The sequence below is a fragment of the Peromyscus maniculatus genome, chromosome 13, assembly GCF_049852395.1.
Source record: "Peromyscus maniculatus bairdii isolate BWxNUB_F1_BW_parent chromosome 13, HU_Pman_BW_mat_3.1, whole genome shotgun sequence".
NCBI classification, from domain to species: domain Eukaryota; kingdom Metazoa; phylum Chordata; class Mammalia; order Rodentia; family Cricetidae; genus Peromyscus; species Peromyscus maniculatus.
The window spans coordinates 55,805,440-55,828,228 of record NC_134864.1 but is presented as its reverse complement, the minus strand read 5'-3'; the positions used below and the strand labels follow the sequence as shown (position 1 = coordinate 55,828,228).

The window sequence follows — 22,789 nt, the reverse complement described above, 5'->3', positions numbered from 1 at the left end:
GTCCAGCCCGACCCCAGAGCTGTACATGACTGGAGGGTACCAGTTACAAAGACAGAAAGACCTCCAGAGGGGTGGGCCATCTTTTCTTTAGGGGTTCCGTTTCAAGGGCTCAGGGAGGGACTGGACCTGAGGAGTTCAGTTTGGAGCAAATTAAATGTGAGGGGCCCCCGACACATCTAAGAGGGGACAGACATCAAGAACGCACTGAGAAAGGATTTGAATATTAGGGGGGAAATCGAGACTGAGGATATTAATTTAAGATCATTAGCGGAATGGTGATCTTAAAGTCGTGAAACTGAATTAATACTAAATTAGCCACGCCAGGCAGTCAGTGGCAGGTGCCAGCTTATATTATCACTTGTTCTCAAAAGGCCTGCTTTAGCCAGTGGACACAGTGAGGGTCTCTCTGGGTAAGTGAACCCGGAACCCTGAAATCTTCCCAGAGGGACACAACCCAGCCAGGACCCGATATGGCACAGAGTGACTCCTCTGTGCACAGGTACATCTCCTGTCATTTGTCCTCAGAGGATGGCTGAGAACCCAGAAAAGCAAACCCTGACCTTTTACGGAGAGAGAATTACCTGGATCTCCCCAGGAACCCTCCAAGATCTTTTGGCGCTGAAGGCAAAGTACCCTGAAGCCCCTCTGGTTTCCGGCAATACGTCTCTGGGTAAGCGACAATAGCCCACTCATTCCATGGTTGACGCCGGCTGGACTTCCTGGTCCCGGCCCCATCCCTGGCCAACTTTCTAGAGATGAAAGTTTCATCCCATCTCATAAATCCAGTGATCTCTAAAACTGATTGACACATACCCTAGTGGTATTCAGGATGGCTGGGGGTGGGTAAATGTATGAGAAGGTTTCTCTGTGTGGCCCTGACTGTCCTGGAACTCACTCTGTAGACCAGGCTGGCCTCGAACTCACAGAGGTCCACCTGCCTCCACCTCCTGAGTGCTGGGATGAAAGGTGTGCGCCACCCCCACCTGGCTGTCCCTTGTTATTTTATTAAGGTTAAATATTGAGTAGACATAAGAGAATGTTATAAAATATCTGTGAATGTGTTAACAAATACACCTAGGGAGTACCTACATCCATTTTAACAACTTTGCTTCGCATACACACTCATAGCTCAATGGGAGAATGCTATTGCCTAGCCTGTCCAAGCTCTGGGTTTGGTTCCCAGCATTCCCCACAAATTTGTAATCACTGTTTCAACAGCTGGCCTCTGAAATAAAAGAAGGGGTACCCCACTGCCCCTCCTTTCTCTTCCCTCTTGATGGAGCCCTACAGCTGAACTGGGTTGGTCCATTGGTCCGTTTCTTACTCATTTTTGAAATTACCACGTTTGAGTCGCCAGACAGTGTGTCTGTTGGTTTTGGACACACTGCACAGACTGTCACTGTTCTTCTGCAATCCATGGTCAACATTCCTGCCCTGAGACTCATCCCCTCTTTCTGCATGTGCCTGCGTCCTGCTCCATTACATAGCACAGGATGGTTTGCCCCTCCAATCTATCATGGGAAGGCAGCTGTTGAAAGAGCTTCAGCTATTCCAGGTTCCCACAGTTTTATAAATGCCTCTTTCTTTTTTTCCATGCTGGGATCAAACCCAGAGCCTCACACATTTACCACGGAGCCACCCAAACATTCTGTTTTGTTTTGGCTTGGCTTTTTGTTTACTGGTTTTGAGACAGGGTCTCACTATGTCACCTTAGCTAGCCTGGAATTCGCTATGTAGGCCAGGCTGGCCTCGATCTCTTGGCCTCCTGAGTGCTGGGATTAAAGGCGTACAACACCACGCCCAGTCACATTCTTAGAAGCATCTCCAAGTGCTTCTGTGAAAGGGAGTTTTAAAAGCCTTCCACACTCTGTCTTCCCATTTGTATAATGTAGCAAGAATATAACTAAGTGAATGCATACATTGGGCAGAGGGGTATATGGTCATTGCTTTCGCATCTATACACATTTATTACCAAGATTTAAGCTCTATATCTGAATGTTTTTATGAAAAGTTTTCAATGTAAAAGAAAAGGTGTTGGGCTGGAGAGATGCTCAGATGTTAAGAGCACTGGCTGTTCTTCCAAAGGTCCTGAGTTCAAGTCCCAGCAACCACATGGTGGCTCACAACCATCTGTAATGAGATCTGGCGCCCTCTTCTGTATGCATAATAAATAAATAAATCTTTAAAAAAAAAAAAAAAGAAAGAAAGAAAGAAAGAAAGAAAAGAAAAGGTGTTTTCTCTCTCTCTCTCTCTAAAATTCTTTTTTTATCCCCCTTCAGGACCAGCAATGAAATCTCAAGGACACTTTCACCCGATTCTCCTCTCTCCTGCTGGAATTCCTGATCTGAGAATGGTGACTAAGAACAGTGGTGGTGAGTTCCTGGTCCTCCAAGTAAGATATTAATGAAGTGGCCCCTGCACGAACTAGCCTTACACTTGTTGAGTACACCAGAACGGCCTCACACAGCACATCTCTCTTAGGAGACCTGTCTCCGACTCGTCATTCTTTTCTGCAAACCTCACCATCAAAGCCTTTGGGGAGGAGAAGATGAGCTTTGTAAATGTTACCATGAGAGACCGTGTGCTCACTTTCAGGACTCTTTACAAGTGCCAGGTATCCCAAGAGACAATAAATGTACAGAGTCACTTGGATGGAAGAGAGGCGAGGTGGAGAATATTATCTGACACTCACATGCTACTTGTGTTGTAGGAACGATGTCGAGGGGCCAAATGGGACAAACACCTACCAGCAGGCACTCCTGCTCACTCACGGCATCCACTAGTGCAGAGTAACGTCACACCCGCAGAGTAGAAAGAAATGTGCAAGATTTGAAATCAAGACTCATGGCAAGCCTTTTAACAAACGGGCCTCACTATTTCCCTTCTCGTTGCCCAGAGCTCTTAGTCTTGGGCAAGCATGCTTATCCAGTGGCTGACAAAATAATTCGGGTGGGGGTGGGGTGGGGGTGGGGCTGAATGAGTTGGTCAGGAATTGAAATGTAATGGATTACAATGGTAGTGATGATACCCTTAACTTGAGCAACGGGGAGTCCGTCGGAACTAAAGACTTAGTCAAGAATGGCTTGTAGGTCACTGGGTACTTATGGAGGTCTTTGGTGGACAGGAAGGGGACTGAAGACAGCCAAGTCACTGCCACCCAGGAGTCCTACCTTCTGGCTTCTATCGTCAGCCAGAGGCGGGTTTCCGTGAAAACCGGTGTACCTGCTAATCCCCGCTCCAACCCACACATTTGCAAGTGATGGGATCCCTTCATGAGTGTGGCCAGCTTTCACTTGGAACAACCCAGATAGTGTGTCTGCTGTGAGCAGAGGGAAAAACGGAAGAACATGGAGTCTGGGATCCAGATAACCAGTCCAAGCCAATGAATACGGCAGGAGACCCCCATACTCTCCAGCTAAGCGCTGCTTAGCCTTCCTGCTTCCTGGTTAGCCTTGGTCCTCTCTGACATCAAGTGTCGAGTCTTCAAGTCTTAAAATAAGTAATGGAACTAAGTGGCTGTGTTGAAGAAAAGGGTCACTTTCCCCCACCCCGCCTGTCTCTGAGTCCCTTATATGAGTCCCCAGAGCACAATTCAAACTCCTCAACATAACCCAATCCTTCCTCTAAAGATGAACATGAGCTGCAAAAAGAAAATGCACTCTCCCAAGGTCATCAGGTTACAAGGTCACCCAGTCACAATTCAGAAGCCCCGCTGCCATCGCCCAGGCCACGGGGGGGGGGGGGGGGGAGGCGGGGGGGGGGGTGGACCTGTCCAGTGGCTTTTCACATTAACCGCCCAGCGTGGTCCCTCAGCCAGAGGGAAGCCAGGCAGGCTCAGAAGTCGGGTGTGACTTGCTGCCTCTGGCTCCACTAAAGCTGAAGCGTGAGTGCCCTCCAGTGGCCATCAGGAAACCTCCCGTGGCCCAGAGTGTGGAAGACACCGCCAGGAAGACCTGAAACCAGATACGCTCACACCAGCACCCCCAGCAATCAAAACTCTGTGACAGGCAGCTCCACTTGTGACGTAAAGGTTTCTTTCCACTGCAAGCTAAACCGCACGTTCGTCCATGTCCCACCCACGGCTGGCTCCGTCTAGTTTTTTTTTCTTCAAAAATCTTTACCTTGAACTGGCCCGGCGTCGCTGCATATTTACCTGATGGGCCCACGAGGCATAGAGTTAAATTTTAAAACCCTTGAGAATCAAAACAAGGGTTTTGAAGAGCTTCCCAACTCCATCAGAATGCAAGTTAAGTTTTGTGGCCAGAGACAGAATGGAATAGAAACACTGGGAAGAGGCAGTGTGGACAAGGGAGAGGGCCCAGACGGCCCAGATGGTCTGTCTGGCCTCGGTTAGAGTTTAAACTCTTGTGGGGACGGAGCAATAGAGCAGACAGCTGGCATTCTGTGCCTCACTGGAGGGGTGAACTGTCTCCCCCCCCCCCCCCCCGCCCCCAGTCTGAGTGAAAACCAGAAGCAGGGAGCAGGGTGTGGTGGCTCATGGGCTCATGCCGGCAATCCCAACACTTGGAAGGAGGATCAAGAATTCAAGGCTACCAGAGACTGTCTCAAAAACAAAAGCAAACAAAAAGCCAAAAGAGGCAGGGATGGGCCACTCTGGTCTCTGCGTAAAGCCTCGGGCCTAAATACCAGTAAGATGTTTGCGTCTGCCTTCTTCCCTAAGGAGGGCCAGGGTCTTCAGGGATGAATCGGTGGGCAAGGAGCAATGTTAGCTCTGATAGGCTCCTGCCAAGGTACAGCAGGAATTTTGATGTTTGAGTTTTAGTTTCTTGTTGGGAATACTTGGTTTTGCTTTGGTTTTATTTTGTTGCAGAGGCACAGTCTCCTTAGAGAGCCCAGGCTGGTCTCAAAATCACGATCACCTTGCCTCAACCTCCCAAGAGTTGGGGTTACAAGCATGCACCACTCTATCTGGCTATAGAAGGTCAAGAGAAGGTACAGATAGAACTCACAGGGATGAGGAATCATCGGGTCCCTGATGGGGAGTCTGAGGGGGGACCAGATCTCATAGGAACATCTTTTATGAGATGCTGAGACAGGATGAAGGAGGGACAACTTAGTTACAAGTTTCAGGTGAGATTTGTTTGGCATGAGGATAATAAAAAGCTGCCAGTCTTCACCCATCCAGGAAGTTAGCTGAGGCCAGTGACGCGCGGTGGGAGAGAGATGGGGGCGTGTTGGCAAAGACGGGGGAACTCTGTGCCAAGATCAGTTCATGTTGATAAAATATAGCTATGTAGGAGGGTGGCGTGCTCTCAAAGATGAATCAACAAGAGAAAAATCACAGCCCAACCTGAAACCTGCTAAAAACAGACCCGCGGCAGTTAGTATCCAACTAGCGAGACCGACTCAAACCCTGTGCGCTAAGGTTTCATTAGGAAAACTGAGGATGGTAAAGGATTTATTTTAAGAGCTCCACTCCGGATGGTTTGGGTGACCACACGCTTTCCTACATTGATGTGGCCCCTTTCGCCCTACTGAGGGGAAATCCTCAAGTTCTTGCTCCCATCCCTGCCAGTCCTCACAAGTTGAATTCTAACCGCTGTCAACGTGCTGGATTACTTTCTGGCCAGTTGGCAAGTAGCATTGTCCCAGCCCTCCTGGGTGCACACCCACAGCTCCCTTCACCCCTTCCTGTGAGCCCAGGACATCCCCACACCCAACACCACCAACCAATGGGAAGTCTGAGGAGCTGCTTCCCTGGGATGTGTTCATTTGGATTGGCCAGGGTCCCTCTTGAAGGTTATGATCATCGGAGTTGGAAAGTCTGAAGCCAAAACATGACTGATTTTGATTCCTGTGTGGGTCATCTCGGCCTAAATTCTTGAGCTGCTGTATTTTGAAATGTTTTCATACCAGAATATACTAAAAGGTCACACAGAGTTGGGGTAATTTACGTGAAGAGGTCCTACACAGCCTGTTTCGTCCCTTGACTGTATGGAAGCAAGTAAACAGAAACTTGCTTTGTTCATTACTTGGGTTGATGGTTCATGTACGTTTGGCTGAAACCATCAGGAGCAATTAATTCCTCGAGAGGATTCTTAGAGCGGAGGTATCATGGCAGATTCAAATGGCATCACCATGAACCTGGTGAGAACCGTCAAGCCAGGGAGAAGTCATCTTTTTCACTCACTGCTCTCCCTCACGGCTCTCAAGTTTACATGGAAACTCCTGCCTTCCAAAACAAAATACTTACTGATTTTTAGACCATGACCTAGGGAGTCAAATGGGCTTTGCCATTGGGTTAATGTTATCAGATTTATTCCACTTACCCACATAGCAATGGTGGTCACTCAGAAGGTCCGTGGGAGAGTCTAGTAGGGTCTAGTGATGGCATATTATTACCATCGTTCCTTCTCTCCTGTCTATTTCTTCACACCAGTCCAAAGATGAGTGTGGCTACACAGGAGACCACCTTGGGGCCTCTTAAAAGTCCTATGCCCAAGGCTGGGGAAATTGGCTCTGCTATCTGGGTCTTGCAAGCATAAACACCTAAGTTTGGTCCCCAGAATTCACATTTTAAAAAAAAAATCTGGACAAGGTAGGATACATAGCAATCACAATATTGGGGAGGTGAAGACCGGAAGACCCCTGGGACCCATGGGTGTGGGCCCAATCTACTTAATAGGCTCCAAGCCAGTGAGAGACTTTGGCTCCAAAGAAAAAAACAAAAACAAAACAGAGAGAGAGAGAGAGAGAGAGAGAGAGAGAGAGAGAGAGAGAAAGCCTGATTCCCAGAGACTAACCTAGCTGATCTGGGAGCTCCTGGTGACCCCCTGAGCAGCCACAGTAGTAAGCACCACTAACCGAATATTAACTGAGACCCTGCTTCGGTGATGGCAGCTCTGCTCCTTCTATGTTACCAATGAGAACCACCTGCTTTCTAGGACTGACCATTGGCGCCTGCTGCAGCCTGGCTCAGGTGAAGGACATCTTGGCTGAGAGCATCTCTGAACTCCCGGAGGAGAAAACGCAGACCTACCGAGCTCTCCTGAAACACCTCGGGAGCCTGGCAGGACAGCAGATCCGGAACATGGCGGTGGGTTTCCTGCAGTCAGTCACTGGGCACACACTTGTTTCTCCTCATTGAGATATCAGGATGGGCACTGGCAGAGGTAGCATGCCGAAAGGTCTCCGTGGATTAAAATGACAGGCCAATTGACAAATTTTTTTTTAATTACAAATGTTCGGCCGTTAGCTTAGGCTTGTTACTAGCTAACTTTTACATTTATATATATATATATATATATATATATATATATATATATATATATATATATATTTTTTTATTTTACAATACCATTCAGTTCTACATATCAGCCATGGGTTCCCCTATTCTCCCCCCTCCCACCCCCTCTCCTTACCCCTAGCCTACCCTCCATTCCCACCTCCTCCAGGACAAGTCCTCCCTCGAGGACTGCGATCAACCTGGTAGACTCAGTCCAGGGAGATCCAGTCCCTTCCTCCCAGACTGAGCCAAGTGTCCCTGCATAAGCTCCAGGTTTCAAACAGCCAACTCATGCAATGAGCACAGGACTTGGTCCCACTGCCTAGTTGCCTCCCACCAATTGACAAATATTTTTAAATTAACAAATGATATAAAATGTTCAGTAAAATTCTAGGTGAAAGCCAGCACAGTAACTGAGCAGCAACACGTGTCACAAAGGACATCATTGTTTTGCTAATTTTTTGACAAGCCTGTCAAAAGGTCTGATTTAATCTTAGGCTTCATTAACAGAAGTATAGTACCTAAAGCAAGTCGGGCAACCTTTTACTGTTCAAACCACGGCTGGAGAATCACCATCATAAGGAGCAGAATGAGTCGTGCGTGGTTGGTTTTCCAAGCACACGTAGACATGTCCGGCATCTGCTGGGCAGTGTAGTAGAGATCCTTGGAGCCTGGGGAGTCAGCAGAGGACCTTGTCTTGGTGAAAACTCTCATGTGATTCCAAGTGACCACACTCACTAGAGCCTGTCGAGGAGAGGGTGGCAGATGAGTCTAGGGGCTGGAAGCACTTCTCAAGGAGTGATGGGGTCCAACCAAGCGAGCCTGAGAGCTGCCTTCCAACAGTCATGGACCCTGATGACAGACGATGGCCAAGACGCCTCCTGACCCTTCCAAGGCCCCAAGACGATCAAAGGCAGATAGATGTCTGTAAGGACAGTGGAAGAGCTGAGACACTAACCAAGCCATGACCCTCTGTCCTCAGTCCTTAGGTGGACACATTATCAGCCGGCACTGCTACTCAGACCTGAATCCTGTTCTCTCTGTGGGTAACGCCACCCTCAACCTGCTGTCAGAAGGTGAGCTACACCCCGGGCGGCTCTTAAAGAGCTTCTGTCTCTTTTCTTTACACTTAAATCTCAGCTCACCGGGGGAAGTGCCTGTCGTGAGGAAAGCACATTGTGACAACAGGCAGAGGTGCTGCCTGCCGACAACACACACACACACACACACACACACACACACACACACACACACGCACGCACATGTGTGCACATGCACACACACACACACACACGCGCGCACACTCACACACGCACGCACACATGCACACACACACACACACACACACACACACACACACACACACACACACGACCGTATGCTCAGAGCTCATTTGTTAGCTCGTGTGTTTTTGCTTGACCAGGAATGATTCGCAAAAGCTGACATGAGAGTCCTGGAGAGCTGACTCAGAGGTTCAGGGGACACTCTGCTCTCGTAGAGGACCCGAGTTCAGTTCCCAGCACCCACCTCAGGCGGTTCACAACTGCCTACAACTCTGGTTCCTGGGGGACTCAACATCGCTAGCTTTTGTGGGCACCTGCATTCATAGCACATAGTCACAGAGATGGACAATTACAGATTATCATTTTTAAAAATAAAAACCTGTCTTTTAAAGGAAAGGGAATGAGGCTGGAGAAATGACCTAGCAGGTAAGAGCTTGCCCTGCTGTGGTGAAGGGCCTGAGTTTGCTTCCCAGTACCCATGTCCAGCAGCCCAACACTGCCTGGAACCCCAGTTCCAGGAAATCTGATCTCCGTGGTCACCGACGTTCACGTGCACATGACCACACATAAACACCTGTACGTAACTAATATAATAAAAAGAAATCTTTTGTTTTTCCCCCTTTTTCCCAGAGCTGAGGACCGAACCCAGGGCCTTGCACTTGCTAGGCAAGCGCTCTACCACTGAGCTAAATCCCCAACCCCAAGAAATCTTTTTTAAAAAGAGAGTGAGGGCTGAGTGTGGTGGCGTACACCTTTAGTCCCAGCACTCAGGAGGCAGAGGCAGGTGGATCTCTGTGAGTTCAAGGCCAGCCTGGTCTACAGAGCGAGTTCCAGGACAGCCAGGGCCATGTAGAGAAACCCTCTCTTGGAGGTAGACACCAAAAGAGGGGGGACCCGGCCTGTCACAGAGGGTGCATTCCTATAACCTGAGGGAGCAAGGCTCCTGCCTTCCTCCTTCAATCTCCATCTAATCTGACCTCCCTCCCTCCCTCCCTCCCTCCCCCCTCTCTCCCTCTCCCTCTCCCTCTCCCTCTCCCTCTCTCTCTCTCTCTCTCTCTCTCTCTCTCTCTCTCTCTCTCTCACACACACACACACACACACACACACACTTTATGAGCCACACACCCCTATGGGGAGGAGAAAGCAGTGACTCATTTTAATTGCCGGCTGAATGGAGCATTTCCTTAAGGCAGCTCCCCGCTAATCCGCCTGCCCTGCTTCCCCTGGGGGCCTCTGCACACTCACAATGCTTGGGTCTTTTCCACAAGCTCGAACACCCCTGGACAAGAGGCTAAACGTGCACCAGGCCGTGTTGGGCACTTTGCACACTTCACAGCCAAACTGCTCAGCCTCCAGCACAGGGCCACCTGTCCCGAAAATGATGGGACTCCAGCTTAGCTGCTCCCTGAGGTGAAAACTGAAAGTGGGTCATTTATCAACAACGTTTTCCCCCCACCCCTCTGGCTTTGTAGCCTAGAAACTCCAAGGTCACGTGATAGAACGTAGTGACAGCCTTCTTATTCCATCGTCCCGTGTTGGAAGGCAGAAATGCAAGACAGGACAAAAGGAGTCAGAGTCGCCCTTCTGTTGGCACCAACACCAGCTCTGAGGGTGGAACCACGTCACCTGTCTCACGCCAGGGAGCCACCTCAGGCAGGGCCTTGTGCATGTTAGGCAAGTGTTCTACCACAGCACACCCAGCTAGCTCTGAATGGTTACAATGGCTGCTAAAGTCCACCAACTAAATAAGGTTTTTGTTTTTGTTTTTGTTTTTAAGATTTATTTGTCGCGCCGGGCGTTGGTGGCGCACGCCTTTAATCCCAGCACTCGGGAGGCAGAGCCAGGCGGATCTCTGTGAGTTCGAGGCCAGCCTGGGCTACCAAGTGAGCTCCAGGAAAGGTGCAAAGCTACACAGAGAAACCCTGTCTCGAAAAACCAAAAAAAAAAAAAAAAAGAATTTATTTATTATGTATACAGCATATGTGACTGCAGGCCAGAAGAGGGCACCAGATCTCATTACAGATGGTTATGGTTGCTAGGAATTGAACTCAGGACCTCTGGAAGAGCAGCCAGTGCTCTTAACCTCTGAGCCATCTCTCCAGCCCTGGTTTGTTTGTTTTTAATGTGTTATATCTTTAGTGTGTGTCTGAGCAGAGGATGTACACCTTCTCCTCTGGCAGCCAACGTCTGAAAGTACAGATCTGGCTTGCTTTTCTTCCGGCTGTACAGAAATACCATTTCTATCCACAGAAGGCACGCGGCAGATTCCCCTCAACGGACATTTTCTCTCTGGGTTGGCGAGCGCAGACCTGAAACCGGAGGAGATTTTGGGATCTGTGTACATCCCTCACTCTCAAAAGGTAAGAAACTGGCCGCTTGCTTTGAAGTTGTTCCTCCCTGTCATAATGGAGTCCAGTCACCCCTAACATCTGAAAACAGGTCAAAGGAAAGAAACCGTGTTCCCCAAAAGTGTTTCCTGACCAATATTGCAAACTGGTTCAGCAGCAAGGTTCTGAGACTGCCCTGAGCAAGCGGCTCCGGGATGTGGATTTGGGTCGTTGTTGCAGCCGTGGGGTGTGACCTGCAGAAGGCGTGTGGTCACACTTCCCCATGGGTGAAGGCTCTCCGGCTGTGGATGGAGCTTCTCTACCTGACGCACAGGACGCTGGAGTCCTGACTTGGCTTTCCCACCCCCGGGTTCCTGCCAACCCCTACAGCTCATAGGAGCACATGGTCTCCAGATGTTCCCTGACCCGAGTTGATGTGGCCACCCCGCCAGCTATGGAGGTGGCCTTCTGCCCATACTCTTTGTTCCTTAGGCCTGTCTGCAAAGCTGTGCTTGACTCCAAGAGAGCACCAATACTACACACACACACACACACACACACACACACACACACACACACACACACTAAAAGCAGAGGCAGGTCATCAAAATGAAGTCTTAAGTTTCTTCTCAGCTATGGATGCTCTTTGGTAGTCCTTCCTTCAGAAGAGAAACTTCGACATGCTTTCCCATCCAAAAGTGCATCCGTGTCTATGTGAAGGCAGAGGATAGAAAAACAGGATGTCATTGGGCTGGAGATAAGACTCAGCAGCTGAGAGCACTTGATGTTCTTACAGAGGACCTGGGTTCAATTCCTAGCACCCACGTGGCAGCTCGCAACCATCTGTAACTCCAGTTCCAGGGGGTCTGATGCCCTCTTTTAGCCTTCATGGGAACCTGGCACACACATGATGCACAGACACCTGTGTGGCAAACACCCATGCACGTAAGAAGAAATAAGCAATAAATAAAAGTATTCTGTCAAAAAGAAAAGAAAAGTGGAACATGTAGTATGAAGAGCTCTGAGGCAGGGCGAAGGGGAAGACATGAAGTGAAGAGAACCTCTGGGACAGATGCCACCTCTGCTGCTCCTGACCCAGCAGCCGCGAGTCCACCGCTGGAACATTCCACTCCACCCTCGCCAAATGGGAAAGTGAGCGACCGTTTCTACCATCCAGGACATGGAGCAGGGTTTGGACTGAAAAGCTCCTGACTTCAGAAGCCTCCTCCATCCTCCTGGAGACAAAATAACCCAAAGACTGGAGAGGATGCCTTCAAGAAACACAGCACCAACAAGGTCTCTCAGTGGCTCTCCACAGCATCCTCCACAGAGCTCTGCTGACCTCCAGCAGACCATGATATCAATGGCCAGGAGATATCAATGGCCTCCAGGATGGGCTTTTAGAAGGAAGCCATTGTCACCATTGGAGATAGAATGACTCAGTGGTTACGGTTTTCTGCTGCTCCAGAGGACCTAGGTTCAGTTCCCAACACACACATGTTGGCTCACGACCATCTGTAACTCGAGGCCCAAGGGATCCAACACCGTCTTCTGGCTCCCAAGGGAACACTCGTACACAGAAACAAAAATAAGTCTCTTTTAATCCTTTAGATTTATTCATTTTATGTGTGTTTCCTGCATTTATGTACTTTTGCATGTGTGCACTTGGTGCCCAAGAAGGTTAGAAGAAGGTGTCAGATCCCCTGGAGCTAGCATTACAGACGGTTGTGAGCTGCCATGTGGGTGCTGGGAACCAAACCCGGGTCCTCTGGAAGAGCAACAAGTGCTCTTAATTGCTGAGCCTTCTCTCCAGCCCCAACAACTTTTTTTTTTCTGAGACAGAATTTCTTTATGTAGCCTTGGCTGTTCTGGAACTCGATCTGTAGAACCAGGCTGGCCTCAAACTCACAGAGATCCACCTGCCTCTGCCTCCCAAGTGCTGGGATTAAAGGCATGTGCTACCACCACCCTGTTCCAACTTTTTTTAAAGGATATCTGGAGAGATTGCTCAGTGGTTAAGAATACTTACTGCACTTGCAGAGGACCTGGGTTCTGATCCCAGCACCTACATGGAGCCTCATAGCCATCTGTAACTCAGGAGTCAAGGAATTGCGTGCCTTCTTCTGGCCTCTGAGGGCTCCTAGACACATTAGGAGCATATAAACTCACACAGGCTCCTCTACAAAAATAAAAATATAAATAAATGAGTCTTTTTTTTAATTTTTTTTTTTGGGGGGTTGTTTTTTGAGTTTTTTGGTTTTTTTGAGACAGGGTTTCTCTGTGTAGCTTTGCGACTTTCCTGGAACTCGATTTGTAGATCAGGTTGGCCTTGAACTCATAGATATCCGCCTGCCTCTGCCTCCCGAGTGCTGGGATTAAAGGCCTGCACCACCACCACCCAGCTAAGTTTTTTTTTTTTTTTTTAAGTTTTATTATTTATTATGTGTATAGTGTTCTGTCTGCATGTATGCCTGCGGGCCAGAAGAGGGCACTAGATCTCATTACAAATGGTTGTGAGTCACCATGTGGTTGCTGGGAATTGAACTCAGGACCTCTGGAAGAGCAGCCAGTGCTCCTAACCTCTGAGCCATCTCTCCAGCCCCCACCATCCTCACTCTTAGCAAGAAGGCAGCCTAAGTGTCTCCCATTTAGACAACCGTCCTCTGTGTCCCATTATATGAATCTAAGTGATTAATTAGAGGCACTGAGAGGGAACCCAAGCTTTGCATTCTGACGTATCAACTAACCCGGAAGGGTTTCTGTCTCCACAGTGGGAGTTCGTGTCCGCCTTCCGGCAAGCCCAGTGCCATCAGAATGCTTTGCCTGATGTGAATGCAGGCCTGAGAGTCCGGTTCAGAGAGGGCACAGACACCATTGAGGACCTGAGCATTGCCTACGGAGGGGTGGGGCCCACCACCATCAGCGCACATGAGTCCTGCCAGCAGCTCCTCGGCAGGTAAGTGATGAGCACTGTGCCTTAAAGGGGCCTTGATGGCGGGACAAACAACTTGGCCCTGACTTCTATTGATAAAGCCCTTCCTTGAAGGATGGAAACTCAGACTTGTAAAAACAACTCGCTGCTTGTTCCTTCTTTAGTTTTGCTGAATTAATTCCACAGTATTTGGCAGTCAATTAAGCCACTTTTTGGGTGAGGGACACAACAGGTGATGTTTTCTCATCCAGCGCCCTTTTCTCCAGCAAATGAACACTTGGAGGCCCTCTCCAGTGCTCACGCCATACTGGGTGCATGCAGTCACCTCCCTGGGTCAAGGCAGCATCCAAGTCTGAATCCCGTCCTGTTCTGTTCTAGAATATTCTGGACTGGTCCTAGAATATTCCGACTCTGGAACATGCTTGATTTATGCTGCAGTAGGGAAAGGTCCCCTTCTTACTCGGCCACAATTCTTGTGCCACTTGGAGCAGATTCCCAGGCTTTGATTTGTCCAGAGACCCTTGTTCCCGTGATTTCTAAGAGAAACCCAGGTTCCGCGCAATCGGACCACCCTTTAACTGTCCTCCTTGCCTCCCACTGCGCCAGGCACTGGAATGCCCTCATGCTGGACGAGGCTTGCAGGCGGCTTCTGGATGAAGTCTCCCTCCCGGGCTCAGCTCTGGGGGGCAAAGTGGAGTTCAAGAGGACTCTGGTGGTCAGCTTCCTCTTCAAGTTCTACCTGGAGGTTCTGCAGGAGCTGAAGAAGAGAAAAATAAAGCTGTCCTCGGAGTCCGCCGTAAGTGCTCTGGAGGACAATGGCAATCACTGTCACGCGTGGTCACGGTCTCACAGTTCTGAGGCTAGAAGGCCTCTCAGGCCAAGGTGCCACCAGGAAGCAAGGAGAGGTGACTCACCCCTGTGAGCCCAGCACACAGGAGGCCGAGGCGGGGAGATCACAATGAGTTCAAGGCCTGTCTGAGCTACAGAGTGACACCTCTCTCACGATAAATCATAAACTAAAAAACAGAGACATCATCAGAGCTGGTTCCTCCTGAGAACCGTGAGGCTCGATTCCACACCTTTCCCATGGCTTCTGATGGCGTGGCCTCGCTCTTCTGGTGGCTTGCTGGTGACCTTCACAGTTCTTTACCTTGTAGGAATCACCCTGCTCTTCGCTGCCCCTGTGTGCATGTTTATGTCCAAACTTCTCCTTCTAAGAGGACGTCAGCCATAATGTCAGTCAAGTCTAACTCATTACCACTGCAGTAAACACCCCATCTTGTTTGGATAGGTCACCCTCTGAGTTTCTAGAGGTTTAGACTTCAACATAGCGATTTAAGAAGACGAAATTCAAACCATAACACCAGCTTCTGCCAGCTCCTTGCAACCAGGACTTGCACACTTTGCCATTGCTTGCGCCAATTGTCTTGTGGGGACCCTGTTGCCCTTCTCTGGAAGTCCTTGATCTGGGTCAGCCTTTGTCAGCCTGGTGTTCGTCCTGGGATTTGGCCCTGGCAGACTCTCAAACCATGGCCGTCAGTGCTCAGGTGTTTACAGTGCTCCAGCACAGAACGTGGCAGGGGCTCTGTCTCCACGCTGTAATTTTTTTTCTTTTAAAATAAACTTTATTGAACCCTAATTTACAGTAAAACAAGAGACAAATAAAAATATGTAATTTAACCCACCTGTTTTAACTTAGTCCACAAATGTTCGCCTGTGGAGCCACCAACTCAAACTACATAGAACACCTTGTCACCACCCCAGAGAACCCCTTGTCCCCTCTGTCATCGTCCCCACCTCTGTCCAGACAGACACTGACCTGCTTTGTGGGACTAAAAGCTTCATTTTGCTTAGTCTAGAATTTTGCAATCAATATGAAATGTGACGTCAAATTTTTGTGTTTCAAAAAGTCAAAAACTAATATGTATGTTGTTGTCTACTCGGCTTTCCAGACTTTCTGATTGCAAACGTCTGGAGCAAGTTAAGCAGAATATTTGCTCTCTCCCTCATTCTCCCTGCCTTGCCCTCCCGCTCTCTCAACCCTTCCCTGACCATGATTATAGCTCTCACATCCCCTGTACTCCATTCCTCAGCCACCCCCACCCCACGACGGCCACCGTCCCCAGAGCCACTGTCCCTAACCCTCTGAATTTCAGACGAAGACCTGCACTTCATTTCTCAGTCAGGACACCAGGGCAGTCTTCCAGCCTCAGAAAAAAAAGATCCTGAAAAAAGCATTCAGAATTTTTTTTTCTTCATTTTGTGAACCATGGGCGCTAGCTTATTCTGGGATGGCTTATCCAGCCTAGAGTTGCCTTCCCAGCACACACATACACACACACACACACACACACACACACACACACACACACACACACACTACCTCTGAGCTCACTGGCAGATCTTTTCCTCTAGGGACATGAAGATCAGATTCAAACCAGTCATCCAAGCCCTCACTTGGATAGGGGGTGTGGGGGCTCCAGGGTCATAAAAATGAAACCCTGGGGGTGGGGGGTAACTAGGCCACCCTTCAGTGCATTAGGGACCATTCTTCATAATCCAAACCCAACCTGATCCAGACTAACCAGTTTCTTCTCACTGTACCGGGTCACTCCAGGACAGCCAGCGTCATCCAGGGATTGAAGCAAGGTTCCTGAGCGCTCTGGAAGACTTCCAGGTCACACTACCCCAGGGAGTCCAAACATACCAGGTCAGTGAGTTTGATTTCACTGAAACCTGCACTGAGAGATAAGCTAGAGCTGTGTGGACCAAGCAAGCTATTCACAGGGATGACTTTCAGTTCTCTCTGGGTGTTCCTGATCCAGAGCCTCTGAACCCCAAGAGCTGGTGCTGGATGAGCACAGGCCTGCTCTGCCAGCGTGGTCTGCAGGCAGACAGTCATCATCACTTTAAAGTGATTCTTTGGGCATTTGTCTGATACCTACCCAGGAGAGTGGCAGAGCCCAGGGCTCAGTCTCTAGCCCAAACTGCGCGTGTTTATTCTCCAGTCAGTAAACAAAGAGGCCTGTAATGACTAAGCTCGCCCTTCCGGAAGGACGGTTTAGAAATTAGCTCTTCTTGCTGGTACACAGCCCTTCACACACACACACACACACACACACACACACACACATACACTCACACATACACACAGATACACACACATACATACAGATACACACTCACACATACAAACACATACACACACAGATATACACACACACATACGCACAGATACACACACATACACACACACAGATATACACACACATACACACAGATACACAGAGATACACACAAACACAGATACACATACATAAACACACACATACACACACACTCACAGATACACACACACACACACACACACACACACACACACCACTGAATGAAAACAAGGACATGACACTTCTAGGTATGACTGAGGTTTATTGTAGACATGAGGGAAGCAGGTCCAGACTGAACCAGGCCATGAGAGGGGGATGGGGAGCGGGGAGTAGGGGGAATGTGAAGAGAGAAGCCGAGGGCTGAGAGACCAAGAGAACCAAGACAAGAGCCAAGATGGCTGAGGTTATACAGGAATCAGAGGAGCTGGGGGAAGAGAAGGGAAGCAGGGGGGACCAGGGGGTGGAGAAGTTGAGGGTCAGGGGGTGGGGTATGCCAGCCAGGATGACTCTGTAACAGGTACTTGTGAGTAGGAATTGAGGGAGACTGGTGGCCAGAGTCAGCTTTGATACATTAAATGGGCACCTCAGTTAGTCATTTGTCCTGAGTTTGAGACCCACCCAACACACACACACACACACACACACACACACACACACACACACACACACACATGTCAGTGCAGCCTCAGAGAAAAGTTCCAGAATAAACTCTTTCAACATCGGTCTAGATCTGGAAAATTCCATTCCCATTCCCACCCTCAGCCAGAGGCCCTGATGAGTCAACACTGAGTTCTCACTCAGATTTTGGTCTGTCTCTGTGGGGCACATTGTATCACTTAGGCCTCATCAGAACAGTGAGCATGAGCAAGTTAGCCATTGGAAGGGTGAGCAAGCAGGACAGAGAGACCTCAATTGTCAAACAAAGGGGTTCAGGGGTGCCACACATGGAGGAAGTGGAGAGGCCTTTCATCTACTCAGTTCTGTCAAAATGTTGGCCAGTCAGAGGCATTGCCACAAAACTGAAATGACAATTTCGTATTCTAGTTACATCATGAAATGGCCATGCTAATCATCTGACTGGTTCCACTGTTTGTTGCCCAAGGGGACTGTCCTGTGACTCCACCCTGGGTCACCCGGGGCCACCTGAGATGAAAGGTTTCTGGGCTAACTCTGTCTTTCCCTGTAGAGAGTGGATCCTCGCCAACCTCTCCAAGATCCAGTTGGACGTCCCATCATGCATCTGTCAGGTCTTAAACATGCCACGGGTGAAGCCGTATTTTGTGATGACATCCCCAGGGTGGACAAAGAACTTTTCATGGCTTTGGTGACCAGTACCAGGGCTCATGCAAAAATCATGTAAGTAAAGCAAAGCTTTTCAAAAACCTTTTAGAGGTATCCCTGGGGGTTGCCTCAAAGGACTGTGCCCACTTCTGCAATGAGCACCCAACGAGCACCAGAGGAAGAGAGCATATCTAGAAATTGTTATGCCCAGATTGTGGGGACCCTGAAAGACCACCATGGAGACCAAATCCCATATAGAAAAGCAGAATCTTTATTTCAAGCTTGGAGCTTGGTCTCTCTGTCTGTCCGATGCAGCAGTGAGAACAGAGAGCCCTGAGCCCGGGCAGGGTGGGGTTTTTAATCATAGCAGAGGTTGGGATGAGAGGATTTCTAGGGTTCAGGACTCTGATTGACTGACATTTGTCTAGGGGTATAGGGAATGTTTGAAATGTCAGGTATTCCACCTTAGATGCAGGCCCTCCCTGGGTGGGGTCAGCTTATGGCTTTTTCTGGGGACCAGGTGTTACCTGTCAGTGAGCCTGTCATGGCAGCTGTGTCTGGGCCTCTAAGCCTGTCACGGCAGCTGTGTGGTCAAGCTGTTTTGAGCCCCTCATGTACCCCTTCACAAGTACCAATGACAGGACTCAACCATGAGTCCTATCTGTACAGGGGTTCCAGGGTATTGGGACCTAAGAACCATTAGTTAACAGATTATTCTAGGACATCTGCATCTATTGCCATTTTTAAGGCCCTGTAGTTCTGATCTTTGAGTACAGCCAGATTATAATCCTGAATGATTTATATAGAAATAATAATAATTTCTTAAGGCCATATAACACCTTTTTGGTTCTGCACAAAGAAGGTCGAATGTCTTATCTTATTGTAGAACTATTTTAGTTCATAAACTCTTTGACTGACAACTCTGAACCTATTTTCCTGGTATGTCAACGGGGATTATAGTTAGCCATTCTGTCTCCTATGCCAGGGAGTTTCCTTTGTGAACCAGCAGAAATGACCATTCTGGGTGTGGATGGGGGAGGTGAGAGGGGGACATAGGGGCTGGGGATATAGCTCAGCTGGTAGAGCGATGGAACGTTCTACCAAGTACAAAGCCCAGGGTTCAATCCCCAGCACCAAATAAAGCCAGCACAGCTGTAAACTGCTGTTATCCCAGCAGGTAGAGGCAAGAAGATCAGCAGTTCAAGATCATCCTTACTTACACAGCTGGTTCCAGGTCCAGGCGGACCACACGAGACTCTGTCTCAGAGATTAAAAAAATAAAAGTTATGGTGCTTTTGTTTGCTTTCTAAGGTCATAAAACCCCATGCCCCTGCAGCCTCCCGAATGACTCAGAGCCACTCTGATAACACTAAAACACCAACTTCATTATTGAACAGAAATCAAAGACTGCCATACACTTCCAGAGAAGACTTGGCCCAAGGCCCCTCTTTGGCAGCTGAAGTGGTACCTCCCGGCCCTGCAGCAGGTCTCCTAAACTAGACTCCAGGTCCATTCTGGTTGCTCAGGCTGGCTTTGTTGTCCCCTGTTTTTATCTTTAACTATGCTCTATTCTTCCCTGGGTTTGAGTTCCTCAAAGTTTGCTGACGTCTCCTTCTCAAACGTCTCCCTCTGTTCAGCTCAATCGACTCATCTGAGGTCTTTGCCCTACCTGGCGTGGTTGATGTAATAACAGCCGAAGACATTCCAGGCACCAATGGTGATGAGGAGGACAAGTTACTGGCTGTAGATGAGGTATGGATGGGACATGCTTTCCCAGATGCCTCTGCACATAGTCACCCGAGGACCCCTGTCACTCGACGGTCCTTGCCTCCCAGCTTTTTCTACCACCAAGATTCAGAAGTTCCAAGGCCCCAGCTCTTCTCTACCCCAATGCCTCTATGAGTCTTGCCTGCTGAAGTTAAGAAATAACACACTAAACAAAAACTAATCATAGATCTGATTCAGCCACTACATGTCTTTGAGTTCATTCACCCTTATCTGAAGAGCAAATATAAGGAGTTGATCAATAACAGGATAGACTGTTCTAGAAGGATCTAAAAAGGAGGTGAGGGACACCACAGCCACACCCTCTTGTTTACATGGAACTCTCACCAGGTCTCACTTTCCTTCACTCATGCTTTTTTTTATTAAGTTGTCTTGGAAGCCACTGGCCTTGTAATTCCAATTCAACAATCATTTACTGACCACCCTGACTTAGGGCCAGAGCACCTAGGCTCTGGTTCCAGCATTTCCACCTACTGTGTGCCCTTGGGGTCCACCATCATTAAGGGGGTATGATCATAACATACTTCACTGTGTCATGGGAGTTAAACAAGTGAGTACTCTCCAGGTGCCCAGGACAGCTGTTGGCACACGAAGACTCTCACTAGATGCTGGCTGTTGTCACAGTTCAGTGAATCCCACACACTTTCTCCTCCAGCCGGGATGGGGATCAGTGAGGCTTTTTGCTTTGTTTTGTTAGGTTTTTGTTTTGCTTTTTTTTTTCTTTTTTGGTGTTTTGTTTTATTTTGTAATCCACCAGAAGAGGTTGGCTGTCATTTATCAGTCTATCGGGGCTGCCATAATAAAACTTCCTAAACACGGGGCTAGAGAGATGGCTCAGTGGTTAAGAGCACTGGCTGCTCCTCCAAAAAGACCTGAGTTTGATTCCCAGCACCCACACGGCAGCTTACAACCATCTATAACTCCTGTTCCCAGTACCCAATGCCCTCTTCTGACCTCTGTGGGCACTATATGTATGTGATGTATAGACATATATGTAGTTAAAACACGCTGCACATAAAATAAAAGTAGATAAATCTCAAAGTGGGAGGCCGAAACAACAGAAATTGATTTTTAAAGTTCTAGAGCTGAACCCAGGCCACAATGTCGGCAGGTCTGGCTTTCTCTGCGGAATCTTTCCTGCTTGCGGATGGCTGCCTTCTCCTGCTCTTCATTTTACCTTTTCTCTGTTCACCCTTCCCTCTCATACAGGCTCAACAGTCATACTGTACAGAGGCTCCACCCTTACGGCCTCTGTGAAGGCCCTGTCACCAAATGCAATCTCATAGGTCTTCAGCAGAGTTAGGGGTTGGGTCGTTCAGTCAGCTCGCAACAGGGGCCACACACTTACACATTAAGCTCTTAAACAGGATGAAGGATGCATGGGAACACAACACAGCACGGGGCTGGGCTGGTCCATGTTACCGTCCGTCTCTGGGACGTACACTCTCTGAGCACAGTGGCCAGTGAGTGAAACTGTACAATACATACTTTTCGTGTGTGCTGCTGGAGGTCTAACCAGAGGTACCACACATGCTAGGCAAGGGCTGTACCACTGCGTACAACGCAAGACCTTCTTTTTTTTCCTTACTATTATTTTCAAATGTTTACCCAAGCACCTGTGGCCCCAGCATGGCTGTTTCTGTTCAACAATGACGTCTAAGACACCAGCCACTGATGAGGTTGGGCTTGGCTTCTGGTCTACTCGCTTTAAAATTATTTAAATTAGTTCACTTATCGTTATAACGGTGTGGAGTGTGGGAGGCATGGAGGTCGCATGTGGAGGTCAGGGAACAGCTTTACAGAGTTGTTTCTCTCCACCTATCTCTGTATGGGTTCCGGGGATTGAACTCAGGTCCCCAGGCTGGTACAGGAAGCATAATGACATTCCGAGCCATCACCCTGGTCCTCTATCTGCTTTATACGTGCACTTTACAGGTGCTCTGTGTGGGCCAGATCATCTGTGCTGTGGTCGCAGAGACTGATGTTCAGGCAAAACGAGCCACTGAAAAGATGAAAATCACCTACGAGGATCTGAACCCTGTGATTTTCACCATCGAGGTAAGCAGGGCCGGTCCGTCTCCCTCTGAAACTGTGAAGTCGGGCTGGAGAGATGGCTCAGTGGTTAAGAGCACAGGATGCTCTTTCAGAAGACCCAGGTTCTATTCCCAGCACCCACGTGATGGCTCACAACCATTTGCAGCTCCAGTTCCAGGGGAATGCGACACTGGCTTCTGGCCTCTGCAGACATCAGGTACATGTGTAGTGCACAGACACATATGCAGGTAAACACTCACACGTGTAAAATAAAAATAAAGCGTTTTGTAAATGTCTTAATATTAGAAGACTAACTCAGAACCTTTTCTTCCCCTCTTTGGCATCTGCTTGTTCTGGAAAAATCATTTTGCTCTGGAAGATATTACTTGCATGAGATGAAATTATCTTTGGCTCTAAGAAACAGAAAAAACAATCAGAATAGATGTTTCTCTCTCACATTCAAAAGCCTAGAAGTACCCAGGCCTAGTGGGAGAGTCCTGTGATTCTGGCTGTGTGGCCTGCTGAGGCAGATGAATCGCATCTAGGCAACTTAGTGTGACTGTGACTCAAAACAAAATATAAGAGAGGTGGGTATATAGCTCAGTGAACACAGGGGGAAAAAAGCACTAGAGGTGATCAGTCCGAGGCTTATATGGTATGTAGTCTGTTTATGTGTGTTTATATGGTTTATATGTCTGTTTATATGGTTTATATGGTATGTTTTGTGCTGATAT

The 22,789-nt window shown here is 48.6% G+C and overlaps 1 protein-coding gene across 1 annotated transcript in view; it reads left to right on the top strand.

The window, feature by feature from the left end:
• LOC102906072 (aldehyde oxidase 2) overlaps positions 1 to 22,789 on the top strand; it is a 102,983-nt gene that overhangs the window by 15,978 nt on the left and 64,216 nt on the right. The window contains exons 9-19 of the mRNA XM_076550488.1: positions 526 to 670; positions 2,280 to 2,372; positions 6,906 to 7,057; positions 8,229 to 8,322; positions 10,780 to 10,889; positions 13,628 to 13,812; positions 14,395 to 14,584; positions 16,406 to 16,498; positions 18,142 to 18,311; positions 19,874 to 19,988; positions 21,957 to 22,079. Of these exons, the coding sequence (XP_076406603.1) occupies positions 526 to 670; positions 2,280 to 2,372; positions 6,906 to 7,057; positions 8,229 to 8,322; positions 10,780 to 10,889; positions 13,628 to 13,812; positions 14,395 to 14,584; positions 16,406 to 16,498; positions 18,142 to 18,311; positions 19,874 to 19,988; positions 21,957 to 22,079 (1,470 nt within the window). The remainder of the gene's footprint in view (positions 1 to 525; positions 671 to 2,279; positions 2,373 to 6,905; positions 7,058 to 8,228; positions 8,323 to 10,779; positions 10,890 to 13,627; positions 13,813 to 14,394; positions 14,585 to 16,405; positions 16,499 to 18,141; positions 18,312 to 19,873; positions 19,989 to 21,956; positions 22,080 to 22,789) is intronic.